General features: G+C 47.1%; 1 protein-coding gene across 1 annotated transcript in view; it reads right to left on the bottom strand.

Annotated features, from left to right (window-relative positions):
- Window positions 1-12,560, bottom strand: part of bcar3 (BCAR3 adaptor protein, NSP family member) — a 62,599-nt gene extending 50,039 nt beyond the window's left edge. Inside the window, exons 1-3 of the mRNA XM_029254756.1 lie at window positions 12,185-12,560; window positions 3,586-3,721; window positions 385-499 (exon numbers count right to left, since the gene is read on the bottom strand). Coding sequence (XP_029110589.1) covers window positions 385-499; window positions 3,586-3,675 — 205 coding nt within the window. The 5' untranslated portion in view covers window positions 3,676-3,721; window positions 12,185-12,560. The remainder of the gene's footprint in view (window positions 1-384; window positions 500-3,585; window positions 3,722-12,184) is intronic.
- Between the last annotated feature and the right edge of the window lie 1,757 nt (window positions 12,561-14,317).

Here is a 14,317-nt window from a genome sequence, read left to right as displayed (position 1 = left end):
GAAAACAGACTGGCTCATGAGGATGATAAGTTCGTTTGCTCAGGCCCTCCGGATTCAGAAATAGGGTGAGCGATCTCGTTAAAACAGCGCTTTTCCTTCCTGCTGTTTTCGCATGTGTGAACGCGCACAACGTGGAAACCCTGAAATGGGTTCCCAAAACGTATAGACAGCTGGGGCGTTGATTTGCCTCGGGAGGCATCTGATGCATCCGCTGCAGTTTTGCAGAAACACCCACGCCAGTTTTGCAAGGGAAAATTGCCGGGCTCTTGTCACAATGACTCGGTGGCCCATTGCCGTTTCTTCCTCTTTTTCACGAATCGAAGGAACTAGACACGTGCCTGACCTGGGGGAAGGAAAGTGGTTCCGCGAGATGCCGACACTGACCTCTCCTCCTCTCGTGGTCCTGCAGTATCTGGATGCTGGAGAGGATGTGCGTTCGGTGCACCTGACTGTGGACACCCAGCTGCCGTAGGTCCGACTCGGTGAGAGCCAGCAGGTCCTGCCAACAGCAACAAAGCGGTGCGTCAGTGCTTGCTCGCATCCCGAAGAGCACTCGACCCTCCTCCGTTCTGTAGCAGGGTGGGTGCGAGAAGGTGGTTCTCACTGAACTGCAAACTCTATGATTATGTTCTGTTGAATTCTATGCTGTTTTAATGAAAACCAAGTACTTCACGTGAACGATGAAACTAAGTCAAGGTTGGCGTTTTTTGTTCTCCTTCTACTCGTCGGAACATCGAGCGGTGAGGCGGAAGAGGCCGTTTCATCGCTGCTGTGACACTGGTGCCTTTGTGTTCCTTATCGCTACTATCCCCTAGGGGAACCTCCAGCAGGATCTGTCTGATCCCCTGGCATTCCTCTCTTTTATCCCTCCTGTTTCCCCAGTGGGCTGCGAACAGGGAGGGGGCAGAAGGGCAGCCGGGGCTGCTCTTCGTGCCTCTGGCCAGGATGCTGCCGTGCCCCATGGATGCCGTGCGCCCTGAGCATGCTGGTGCTTTCTTTTCAGGTTACGCAGGCAGTAGAGGCAGACCCTGCTGTGATTGAGACAGCCATTCACACACATGTTCTAACATACACATATACACCTGGGTACATGTGCAGTCTTGTCGCTGTGATTAGTAAGAGCACCCTTAGACAAAGACTGGGACTGTTCAGGCGCTTGCCGGGAAATGCGGGGAAAGGCTCCCTTGCATGCTGGTTTAAAGAAGCCCAATGACCTGTCAGCTACCTGCTCAGCTACACGTAGAAAACACAACCTGTGTTCAAGGGTCAAATACACTGTCATTTTCAAAGGCTCATGTCACCTGAGGGCCTCATCAAAGGTGAGATTATCACACGCTATGCAAAGGAGGCCGTGCATCTGGGTAGATGTATGGTCTCCTCCGGGGCTGATTTATGCGGGTAATTTGCCCTGGTAATTTCTAGACGCACGTGTATTGTATAGCCCAAGCGTCCGTGATTCTTATCCTAAGTGACTGTGATTCTTATCCTAGATTCTTCCAGACCCTGGTCCGTTTACTCATCCACCAACGAAAGAGCGCATTTGCCTCGCGAGCAGAGACCGCATAAGCCGCGGAAAGAAGCATCACTTCATTAGAGAGAAGACGATTTGTGCGCCTCGTAGGAGATCGGAAATTTTAATTAAGCAAGTAATGGACACATAATGGATCTTGTATTAGCTCTTCTAGACCCTTTTAAGCACCGTTGTACCACTGTAGTGTTTCAGCACAAGGCGTAATCTGATTTGTTGCTATAAATGGGTCTCAAGTCATTAATGACTGCACGCCAATGTCCTCCCTTTTTCTAGCAGGGCTGTGGATGCATGCGGTGGCCACTGTGATGGATGTCGGTCGGGCCCACCGTGCTATTCATTTATGCTCTCATCAGCTATAAGAGCTGAGTATGAAATGGGCTACTCTCTGCACCTGGGCATGGGTATGATGAAAAGATTACACACAGCGATACAGGTGGGTCTCAGTTCCCGGCTTAGCCCTGAGCATAATGTGAGCTTTACGTAAAAGCTTCACTCCAAGGAGATGAACGTAAGTCGGTAACAAGGTATTACAGTTTTGCTGTTTCCCTTCAAAGTTAAAAATTACGTACGAATGTAATTAGTCTCAGTCCGCTCAGTCTGTGTGGAGCTTGCATGTTCTCCCTGTGTCTGCGTGGGCTTCCTCTGGGTGCTCTGGTTTCCTCCCACAGTCCGAAGACATGCTGTTCAGGTTCCCCCATAGTGTGTGAGTGACAGAGAGTGTGTTCTACTAAGTGACCCAGTGTAAGTAGTGTATCTAGCAGTGCAAGTCACCTCGGTGAATAAGGTGTGTGGGCTGGTAACACTATATAGGATTGGAAGTTGCTTTGGAGAAAAGCGTCTGCTAAATAAATAAATGTAAATGTAATGTACTGTTGTGTGGCAACTTGAATTTTTGATATAAGGTGTATTTTTCTCATTGTACTGCACCACCAACACTTGGCTTACTTCAGTGGCCTCTAGTAAAGCAAACACCATGCAGACAAACCCAGGCCAAATCCAGCTTGCTATGAATAGCGTATTGATGTTTTCCCCATCTGTGTCTGCAGATGGCTGCCATCAGTGTCCTGTTGTATTCCTGCTATTCATCGCCACAAATTGTATTTCTTCTCATAAATTAATTCAGAACTCATCCGGCAACAGTAGGAGAATTATTTCCTTAATCCAAAATTATGCTTTTTTTTTTCCCTCCTCATTTCACAAAAACAAGTAAAATGACTCACAGCAAGCAAAGAATGCTGGGATGCAAATTATAGAGTGCTGGCATGTTCACACAATTGAAAAGCTTTACGAGGGAAATGAAACTTCTAGTTGTGCCTTTAAAACAGTAGGCAGGCTACTGGCAAGCTGTTGAATGGATGGCTGGTTGAATGGAGTAAGACCTGTTTTTACAGAAAGAGCATCATTTTTACATTCCTACGCTTGTCATGGAGGAGCCAACGCTTTGCCACAAGAGCTGCATCGTCTCATGATGAATGGCAGTGCTGAGGGAGCCAAAGCGTACGAATTCTGGTAAGTAGGAGGGATGAGTCCAAACACTTCCACTAACCTGGAGTCTCGAGGCTCCAGCATCTTTGGTAAAGATGCTGCCTTCTGTCCGAAGAAAATAACTTATTCTACACGTACTGATGTTCCACATGCACCGTTTTGAGCCGTCGCATTAGATCAATAATATGTTCTAAGTAGTGATTTTGTTCTGCTTTACGTTATAACGTCACATGAACAAATTGGGTGTTAATTTGTAATGTTAGTTGGGGGTGTGGTGGTGCAGTGGGTTTGGCCGAGTCCTGCTCTCCGGTGGGTCTGGGGTTCAAATCCCGCTTGGGGTGCCTTGCGATGGACTGGAGTCCCATCCTGGGTGTGTCCCCTCCCCCTCCGGCCTTACGCCCTGTGTTGCCGGGTTAGGCTCCGGCTCCCTGCAACCCCCCCCCACATTGGGGCAAGCGGCTTCAGAAAATGTGTGTGTATGTAATTGGGGAATTTGGTCTGCATGTCTGTTCTTGCGGCATACAACCCCAACCCTTCAAAAACTTACTGACACCGATCCGCCCTCTTACCTCCACTCCGTCGTATTCGTCATCAAACAGCTTGAAGTACTGCGGCAGACCCAGCTGTGCCAGCCACTTGGAGATGGACATGTGCTTCATGGTGAACGGCCCACGTCCTCCTTCTTGAACCCGTGAGCAGTGTTACCTGGGAGAAAGTACCGCCAGCACTTTAGAAAGAGGCCCAGGGGCATTCCTTTTAGCACGCAGCAAGGCTGTCACGGACCCAAAATAAAAACTGATGCATCAGCGCCTCGGCAATTAGCGAAGAGCCAAGTCATGACTGCGGTTACATGCCGGGAAAACCATTAGATGCGTCATACTCACGGAACACCTGTCGCAGACCAAACATTTCGATGCTTTCTCACAATAAGTAATACTCTGTTAGTACTAACATGCTTCTTTTAAGACAACTGGAAATATACTCTATAGGCAAGGTTTTACACAGTCTCCTCAGCAGGCACAGATCATTTGTCGGTTACCACAAAGCTGCTAAGCTTTGGCGCAAACTTGTATGTGCTGCTATATGGCGCGGAGCGCTTGACAACGGCAGCTTGGTTGAAGATGGTCTTTGGCAACTCAAGGGACCTCATTTTTAAACATTTGTCACATAAATTTAATCGTACATTGTGCCGATTTCATTTTTGCACACAAATCTACGCAACTGCTGACAAAGCTCATTGTTTTCAGAGGTAAGAATAAGGAAATTATTTGCTTGTACCTATGTTTTGGGATGACGGTACGCTCACTCGTAGCGTAAAAATCACTTAAAATGATATAAATGAAACCTCTCGTTTCTCATCTGATGAAGGGAAAATGTCAGAATGATGAAAGAAATATCTCTGTGCAAGGGAAGGAAGGAGGATTAGTAAATAAATCTTCACCAGATAAATTTTCCAATCTTTTCCATAGAAAAGAGCATTCCAGCAAACACTTCTTCGACCAAAAACTTTCATTTGCACTAGCTTACCGAATCAAATTAAAATAGATACTGAATATTAAAATCTCAGCACCTAGCACTCAACTTGTAATGTGAAGGTGGGATGTGTCTGGAAAAGCTAATGTACTCATCTGAAAAGCCCCCTCATGGCAAAGCTCTTAGATATATTGTTTGAGCCCTGCCTGTCATCACCTTGAGAGAGAAGTGCTTTGTCGAGCGTTTCTTCTGCAGCAGTCGCATCGAGTTCACAGAGTACGATGAGGATGCCGAGTGGAGGCATCTCTGACTTGACCACTAGCCCTCAGCTCTTTCCTAAACTCATTCCATTTGTATTCAGGTAGAGACGGGAACTTTGAATTTTGAGCTTGGTGTTTGTTGCCGGGGGGGGGGAGGGGCGTGGTGGCACAGCAGGTTTGGCTGAGTCCTGCTCTCTGGGGCTCGAGTCCCGCTTGGGGTGCCCTGCAATAGACTGGCGTCCCGTCCTGGGTGTGTCCCCTCCCCCTCCAACCTTGCGCCCTGTGTTGCCGGGCTAGACCCTGGCTCGCTGCAACCCTGCTCTGGACAAGTGCCCTAAACCGCTGTGAGTGTGTTTGTTGCTAAGACTTTAAGTCATTTCAGAAGGAAGTTATCCCTCAATGCCTTCCAGTGTTATATCATGAGAACATCTAAGAACGCTGCTTGATTTGCCTCTGTACATGGAGGAATTTTCTGAATATGAATTTTCAAATAAAACCATTCTCATATGTCCTTTACCTTTTACTAAAGCACTGAGGGGTAAATTAATGTTTGGTGGATGGGCTTAGGGTGAAAGAAACAGCAGATGTATTTTTTTTTTACCACTGAATGGGATCCTGCAGGGAAATTACTGTGGTGTAATCTTTGCTCACCAAAGAGAGGTTGTAGCATCAGCCCATATTAACACAACTCATGACATTGGTGAAGATCGGCGGACTCTACTGTGATTTAGGGTGTAAATGTTCGTGTTCAATAATTTCGAGATTATAAGTGTTGAATAATGGATAAAGTTTTATGCGGCTATTCGTGTGATGTACATCGGTTCATATGGGGGTGTGTGACAAATTAACTGTGCTTCAGAATCACGCGTCCCCATTCCGAGTCTCTCTTTCTGTTGATGTAACGCACTCTGTATTTTACTGTGGGATGAACATCGCTTTGGAGAAAAGCCTCTGCTAAATGAATAAATGTTAATGTTCTGCTTTCAATTACTCAGTTTTAGCCAGAACTCCTAGTTACGTATGTGACAGTGGCAGTAATTAAAAGCCGTCACCAATCCACGCACTTTTCTTGCTCTAAACCCCTTTTCTTCCCTTACGTGAACATCTGCCAGAGCAATTGCAGATAGCGGCCCTCCCCTCACTTGAACATTCCCTAAGGCGTTCCCGAACAATGGGCAGCCGCAGTAGCGGCGGAGGCGCAAACCGGGGACTGTAAACCCAGGGGGGAAGCACATGGCTGTAAAGCTGTAGCTACACATCACCCAGGGCTGTTGCAGCTGCGCTCACGGTCCATAAAGTGCTTCGCAGGTGGAGCAATCAGGAAAATAGCAGAAAACAAACGAGGGAGAAAAAAAAAAGGCCACTCCTTCCAGGCACGTCAATGCTGCACCCATTGTTGGATGTAAAGGTAATCTCTCCGGAAAACACGGCGGGATCTTCCTCCTTTTGTTCACCCGAGGGATAGCCCTCGCTAGCCTGCAGGAAGCTCTGCAATCTTCAAATACTGTCCTACTTTTAATGTTGAAACAACTGCTGACATAGATTACACTCATTACAATTCAAAGTACATTCCATTATACCTGATGCACTGTGGTCTATCAAACTCGTATCTAGAATACATTCATCTAAGCAATTACTGTCTGCAGACCGTGTCAGTTACCATTATAAACAACTCGTAATAAATCTGGGGGCTGCGAATCACAGCCACAAGTTACTGCAATGTAATGAACATGAACTTTTCTTTACTATCAACGACGCCAACAACTTCCCTAGCGACCGCAGAATTCCCCATTTCCGTTCCAACTCGCAGAGCTGTATGAGGACACCGTCATGGGCGGCCGAGAGAACCGGGACGGCGGGACCCAAGTGCGGAGTCGTTCATTTGGATTCGGGGGATCAGGCAAGTTCTCGGTGTCAGGGACAGGCGAATGGTCGGTCGACGAGCGATCGGGGTCAGAGCAGGGATCCATGCGTGAGGTCAGGAGACGAAACGAAGATCCGTGGACGCGGTCGGGAAACAAGGCGAAGGGACGAAAACCGGAGGACGAGAACTGAGAACAAGGGTTGAGTGTGCACTGGACATCACGAAGGAAGGCGGTTGACTCCGATGAGATTCCCCAAAGGTGCGGGAGCTGAGAAGGGTCTAATAAAGGGTGAGCAGTTAATCAGGTGCTGGAGCAGAGTCAGGGCTGTCGGTTGAGTTGTGAGCGTGGATGTGACAGACACCTGTACGTACTGTATGTATCCACAGCTCCCAAGGAAGGGCTTTTTTCACGCTGCTCCTAAACGGCATCTTTTTCAGGGGCCTCCCTGCAGAGCTGCATGATGTCGAAAACGCCTCCGCTCGATCCAGCACTTCACCTGCCTGCGTCATAACAACGTGGCCACCTAATATTCCCGCTTCGCCCTACCCGCAGCGTTCCCACTCTACACACTAACACGCATGCGCCGCACAGGCTGAACTTAAATGCCGCATTAACATTGGCACAGTTTTGGAGGATGAAGCGCTTGTGAATCGGCCGAACTGTACCAAACACGGAGCACATCCATCACAAAGCAACAGTCAGTGTACACGATAATGTGTTCTGGCCAAAAGAGCAAGTTTACTCTGCACCCGGGAGTCTGGGGGAGTTTGTTTAACGACAACTGATAGGACGGAGCAGTGATGTCATCCTTCCAGGCCCACTATCTGTTCCTATGAAATCCTGCTGGTCCACACCAGAGGTCAGGTCAGGTATCACACAGGCATGCCGCTTTATCACCGCACTGCACACGTGACAGTTAACTAACATGAGGTATGAAGGGGAACAAAGCTGGTCTCTCAAACCTGAATTCTTGGCCCCACGGGGAGAAAAAAATAGATATTTCTGAGATAGAAAGCAGGCTTCCACTCAACAAAGGGCGTGATCTCAATACTCATCAAGAATGTTACCGTCACACAGTTTACTTACCATTCCACCATTACATTACGAGGATTGGTGGGGGTGGGTGATATGTTTTTCCTGCTACTAAACGATGATATTTCACATAGCTGTATACTATGTGAAGGAGAGCGGAGTAAGAATGAAAGTATAAGCTATTTCACTGCACATAAATCATGTTCAAAGACTGCATAGTTTACCACTGCGGACAGATCTCTATCATTAAATTTATCGGTGTGTCTGCTGGACCAATGCGCACAACTACAGATTATTACATCTAAGAGCAAAACGGCAAAATGCAGAACAAATCTGGGCCTATTGCTAAACCACGTTCCGTGATGTAATACATGGTGTGTACAAAAATACTGCTTTAGAAATTCCGAACAGGTGTGGAAACCACATTCAGAAGAGCAAAAATCCAAATCCAAACACAACAAATTCTAAATGAAAAAGCACTATGGTGCCTTACAAAGTGTCTTTGGTACTTTTTTGAGTTGTACCGCTCACACTAAATCTTTGATTTTCAATCTGTACCGATTACATTAAGAACAGAAACAAAAGATGTGTTTTTTATATTTTTTTTACAGTGCTTCAGGACAAGATGCAGCTTAAAGGAGAAAAGAAAGAATTCTAACAAATGCACCACAGAGATTGTGTATTCGAATGAGTGTTTAACTTTTTCAGTAAATAGAACCATAGAATATGAAGAAACACACAAAAGGGAAAAGGCTCATTTCAGTTTGACAAAATTAGTGATGACTAGTTGTCATGTTGCTGCTCTGCTAACATACGTTGTGACACTCCCGGAATAACTTTAAAGTAAGCAGCAAAGCAGTGTGTCACGCCCTCCTCGGCGCAAGGAGGATCACTTGCGGCGGATCAGGGAACGACCGCATAAAAGGGCGGTCCGGAGCACACTCAAACGCGGAACCTTGTTCAGCCTTGATCATCGCTCTAGTGGGCTGCTTGAATCCTTACCTTTCCTGTTCAACCCGTCCTCAACCCTGTCCTCCCGTCTCCTTTCCCTTCGCTCTCTAGACCTCACGGTTTCCACGAACTCCTGCTTGTCTCATGGATTACGGCTTTCGGGTTGTCCCTCTGGTAACGTTTGTGCATCGGCGACCCTTGGATTGTCTTGTGACCACGGTTTTCGGATTCCCCTTCTGAACCCCGATGCTCCGCACTTGGGTCCGACGGCTTCCTTCCGTTGTGACACCATGACAGAGTGCATGGACCCATGTTTAAAAAGAATATTTTCCTGTTGTATTTAACAGCTAAATTCTTCTGACATATCAGTATTATGATATGACATATAATGATGTAAGATTGTGCATGGCATTGCCAACACCATGTATAACATATGCAACATGTCAGAAAAACATTTGTCCCTCGGGAATCGAAATACCGATCTTGTGATTTAATATGCATTTAGCGTGGGATTGGGTCCATGGTTCTCTCAAAACAGGAAGACCATATGAACCCTACGACAGTCCCTGGGAACGTGGCCTTGGAGGCCAACATCGTTTCCCAAGACACACTGACAGGACGGTAAGAGCTAGAGGCCCCAAGACCTTCCACTATATGGGCCACATGCAGCCTTGTCCCCAGCACTCAAATGTGGCAGAGTATTTTTTACAGGGTCACTCAGCCGGATTCTACTTTCCTCCCAAGAAAAAAAGAAAGACTGAAGGAAGGCGAAGTGTTAGTGTTATCAGGTATCCCCACTTACTTTTTAATTAAACCTCTTTTATCCGTATTTTTCCATCCATCACCCTCTGTTGAACAGATTTATGTTGTCCGGCCGTTCCGTTTCAAGGAGTTAAGGTGACGCCTGGGGACAGCTGCACCTGTGTTGTGGTTTGCAACCTCCTGCTTTGATGACAGGAAAGGTGTATTACATCTGATGAATGTGGGAAGCACGTCAGGATGTGCCAGCAAGGCCGACATGGAGGTTTACCGAAAATGCGAGAATGGAAAATTACAGAACTGACCGTCCAGCTCGCTGTGGCAGTGTGTCTGTGCGCCAACTGTACCAAAAGGAAAAAAAAAAACACACTGACTACATACTGGGATAGACCACTAGATCCCAGCTTCAAACGGACTATAATAACAGTCCTGCTCTGCAGTCCTTTGTTAATCCACTGAGCGAAGGTTGAGCGAAGAAAAGGGATTCCCATGAGCACAATATGGGTGCACTAGTGGAGAAGCAAAGCACTGGTATTGATACGCTGCATGTAAAGGTAAGATGCACTGAAGTCATCTTTGAAGAATGAATCAAATAAAACTGTCTTCATTTTGCCTCGTTGTGAGAAACAGCTATATTGCGTAACACATTCTGGGCAAAGCTAAATGCACATATTCCCTGTATTCTTTGTAAAAGCAGTTGTTTCTCATTATATTATTTTTGCATTGCTTCTTCCGTAGCGTTAAGCTCACTGTTAAATATTATTCCAAATTTTAACCAATTTTAACCTTGTTTTATGTGCTCCTACGTTTTTTTTTTTAATGCACACGCTTTTGTAATGTTCCTCAGAGCTGTTCTGTAAGGATCTGCAATGGGACTATGAAATGACGCAATACAAGAAACATGCCACAATAAATGCACAGTGTTCAAGCCTGCAGAGTTTGCATTAATCCACTGTTGAACCTAGAATCCAACTTGGCATTATGACAGCGATCAAGGTTAATGAACGCCCATGGTCAGATGGCTGCGTCTGTCACAAGGAGAATGGTGATGCCGAATGCCGAAAGGAAAAGCATCACATTATTATATGCACACGGTTATGCGGAACTCCATATTCATTGCATCTGGTATTGATCTTCTTTGCTCTGGCTAAATTTTGCAGACTCATCAACTGCTCAGATTGAATTCACTTTGAACAAAATGCCAAAGAGTCCTTCCCTGACTTTCCTCTGCTTTTCTGAAATGCAGGAGCTGTTGAGCTATCTTGTAAGTCTTCTCTTCCTTCAAACTACTGATCCTGAAACTGATCATGGACCCATCAGTGACCTCTTAAACAGTCAGAGTCACAGTTCTCCAGATCCTACCACCAGAAAGGTAGGTTGTATGAGTGGGGAGACCCTAGATGGGACCCCAGTTTATTGCAGGACACACCAGCACACCTATTCACTCACACATTTTACCCACAGAGCACTGAAAATTCATTCACTTGTTTGTTATCGGTTAAAACCTGTCAGTGCAGGGTCATGGTGGTACAGAGTCTATTCTGGAAGCAAAGGGCTTGAGGCAGGGCACACCCTGCAGGGGACACTAAATGCTGTTTAGATTCACATCATCACCAGAAACACGCCTGTGGAAGGAAACCCACAAAAATACATGAAGCATAGAGATTAAACCAGGTTCGAATTCATGTCCAAACCAACAGCGCAGAAGCTCAGAGGCACCATCATGCTGCACGGCCACACTTATACAGGATGCGTAAATTGTTTCCTGGGATGATAACACAGATTAGCTCGGTACACCTCCTCCACAGGATGGCGTGGATCCCAGAACACCTGGTCTCTGCTGCACGCAGGCGCAACCCCAGCATGCATAGTGTACCGATGAAGGGGACCCAGTGGAAGCCCCTGAATGCACTGTGGGACAGAGCTGCGGAGCGGCTGGTTCGTGAAGGGCCACGCTAAAAATCACAGCCGGCATATAGCAGCAAGGTGCTAAGAGCCCCTTCGGCACCTACAGGTGGGCACTCCATTAAAAAAACATGGAAAAAGTATACGTGCGTAAAGAATATGGAACGAAGATCCTGTGATGGCTTTACAATGACAATCATTACAGTTCTAACTAATTTTTTTTTAAGTCAGAACAACACCAAAGTAGGTCGTTTGCACCAGTTCTGGGCACTTCCAGCAGCGGCTCTAGAGGTGCTGAGACACCTGAGCCTGATGGCCAATGAACACTGAGGTGGACACCTGAGCACTGCGTGCAACTGGACGTGCGGACAGCAGGGGGCGCAGTGGTTCACTGAATGATACGGGTTCCAATCGCCCTGTTTGCGGTGCAATGCACTTCAAGTAAATTGACAGAGTAAAAAACGGGGAAATTACTGCAGGCAGCATAGTTTACAAACCTAACACCGTAAGCCGCCTCGGAGAAAGAAATAAAGAGAAGCGCTTGTTTGGGATGAGAGCTGGAAAACAGGGTTAGTACCAGAAAGATCCTTCAAGGGACCCTTGTTTTGTTCGCGATATGATATGGAATGTAACTTTCTGGAAGAAAAAAAAACAGTTATGTTATGGTATTAATCACCTAAGAGCAAGCAAAAATTGCTGCATCGTATGCATTGACTTGTTTATTTATTATTGTGCATTATTATAATTTTTTATCATTCATTTTATAATTGTTTCAAGCTGGTGCGTAACGGGTTGTGTGTGACTATTATAATAACCCACTGACTAGTTTCTGGTCGCCAATCCGGACAGGTTGTTCACACAGAGAAAACAAACAAACAAACAAACAAACAAATAATAATAAATAACGCAGTTACCCAACTCACCTTTACCGTTTCCAGAGCAAGTGTACTGTAGTACTGTACTCTGAGCCTGAGGGGTGTGCAACGCACGCGGGCAGTCCCGAAACGAGGCGGTATTTAATTTTAGGTGTCGCGCAGGAGAGCGTAAATCCGCTGAAGTTACTTTTTATCTTCTCGCGCTGCTCGATTTCATCGCGCGTTCGCAGACGCGGAGCAGCGAAGCCGCCTCTCGAGGAGCGGACGACACGCGCCGAAGTGGAGCGCGCGCACCATCACGCGTTTCCCGCACGAGCCGGCCGCCGCCGCGCGCCCCGGGACGGGGAAGCTCGCGCCGAGGAGGGGCCGCGAGTCCCGTTACACACACACACACAGCGAGGCCCCCCCCGGAACTTCAGCGCTCGGACGCCGCAGCGATAAGTGGCCGGCGGGGGCTCCGCGCGCACCACACAGCTGCGCAATTTACAGGCGGCCCGCCCCTCGCCTCGTCCGCAGGGGGCGCAGTTTGGGCTTCAGCCCCGCGTGTCCCGCAGCTCAGAGCGTGACCGTCACCGTGACCGTGTTCGTGTCCGTCCCGTGTAGCGTGCGAGGCGCTTCTCCTGAACCGCGAACACCGAGGGCACGGTCCGGGGTGCCCTAGAGAGGCTCTGGTCTGGATGGAGCGCAGGACAGGACAGCAGAGGGCGGAGGTCCACTCACTGATCGCTGTGTCCAAACAGCACACACACTGTAGTGTCTGAGTGTAACTCCTCCGCCGATCGTGTTTTTGTCTCCCCGCCAACACTGAAGATGACCCACCCCGATCGGATGTAGCCCAACCCCAGACTGATCGCTGTCACCGTCACTGTCACCGACACTGTCAGTGTCATTGCCACCATCACCGTCACTGTTACTGTCAGCGTTACTGTTTCTGTCACTGCCATTTATTGTCACTGCAGGTGTACTGAACTGCCACCCCCCTCCCGGGACCCAGGAGTGCAAAATGGATTGTGCGTGAGTGACAGAGAGAGTGTGTTCCACTGATGTATGGATGAGTGACCCATTGTAAGTAGTGTCTCTGGCAGTGTAAGCCTTCTGGGTGCTCTGGTTTCCTCCCACACTCCAAAGACATGCTGTTCAGGTTCCCCCATAGTGTGTGAGTGACAGAGAGAATGTGTGTGTTCCACTGATGTATGGATGAGTGACCCATTGTAAGTAGTGTCTCTGGCAGTGTAAGCCTTCTGGGTGCTCTGGTTTCCTCCCACACTCCAAAGACATGCTGTTCAGGTTCCCCCATAGTGTGTGAGTGACAGAGAGAGTGTGTTCCACTGATGTATGGATGAGTGACCCACTGTAAATAGTGTATCTAGCAGTGTAAATCACCTTGGTGAATAAGATGTGTGGGCTCATAACACTACATAGAGTTCATTGGAAGTCACTTTGGATAAAAGCATCTGCTAAGTAAATAAATGTAAATGTAAAATGACTCCAGGTTGATTTGTAGGATTTCTAGAAAAGTGTGTGAGCCCTGCCCCCACACATCAAACATGATAGAATGTCTAACATATGGTGCTTTAGCGCTCACCTTTCTAACATGTACAGTTTGGGAGATGCACTTAAAAATACATGTCCTCTAGAGTGGACAAAAATGAATGTGTCCCCGGAGGATGTAACTATTATCATGTAACGTGGTGTGATGATCTGTCTGTCCGCAGAAAATACAGTTAGAGAACAATAGGAGTCGGGGGATTTGAATTTCTCTGTAAAAATGCCCCTCCAAACCCTCGGGTGACCTTTACTCTTCCCTCCTTCAACCGGGTTGTCTTGGGGACAGGCCCAGCAGCACTCAGGAAATGAGAGGTTTCCCAGGGCAAACAGCCAAAATAACTGCTTTTCTTACTATTGTTGTGGAGTGTAAACGACCTTGTCGGTTATCATTTCCTTTTAGGTCTGGATAATTACCCTTGTCAATAATGGGATATTTAGCGTGGCCGGTCTCCAGAAGGCCATACAAGAGAATGTCACGTCCCATCCTTCTAAAGCTCTCTTTTGTTGAACAAAAAAAAAACAAAAAAGAAAAATTATAAATAAGTCTTTACCGAACGTACCTTTACAGGTTTTCGCAGTTTCGTTTAATAAAAACAGCCGAATACTTAGAAACATCCCTTGCAGCATCTGGTT

This window comes from Scleropages formosus, chromosome 9, assembly GCF_900964775.1.
Source record: "Scleropages formosus chromosome 9, fSclFor1.1, whole genome shotgun sequence".
In the NCBI taxonomy this organism is placed as follows: Eukaryota; Metazoa; Chordata; class Actinopteri; order Osteoglossiformes; family Osteoglossidae; genus Scleropages; species Scleropages formosus.
Note: the sequence above shows the minus strand (reverse complement) of the source record. Positions and strands in the feature narration are given on the sequence as shown.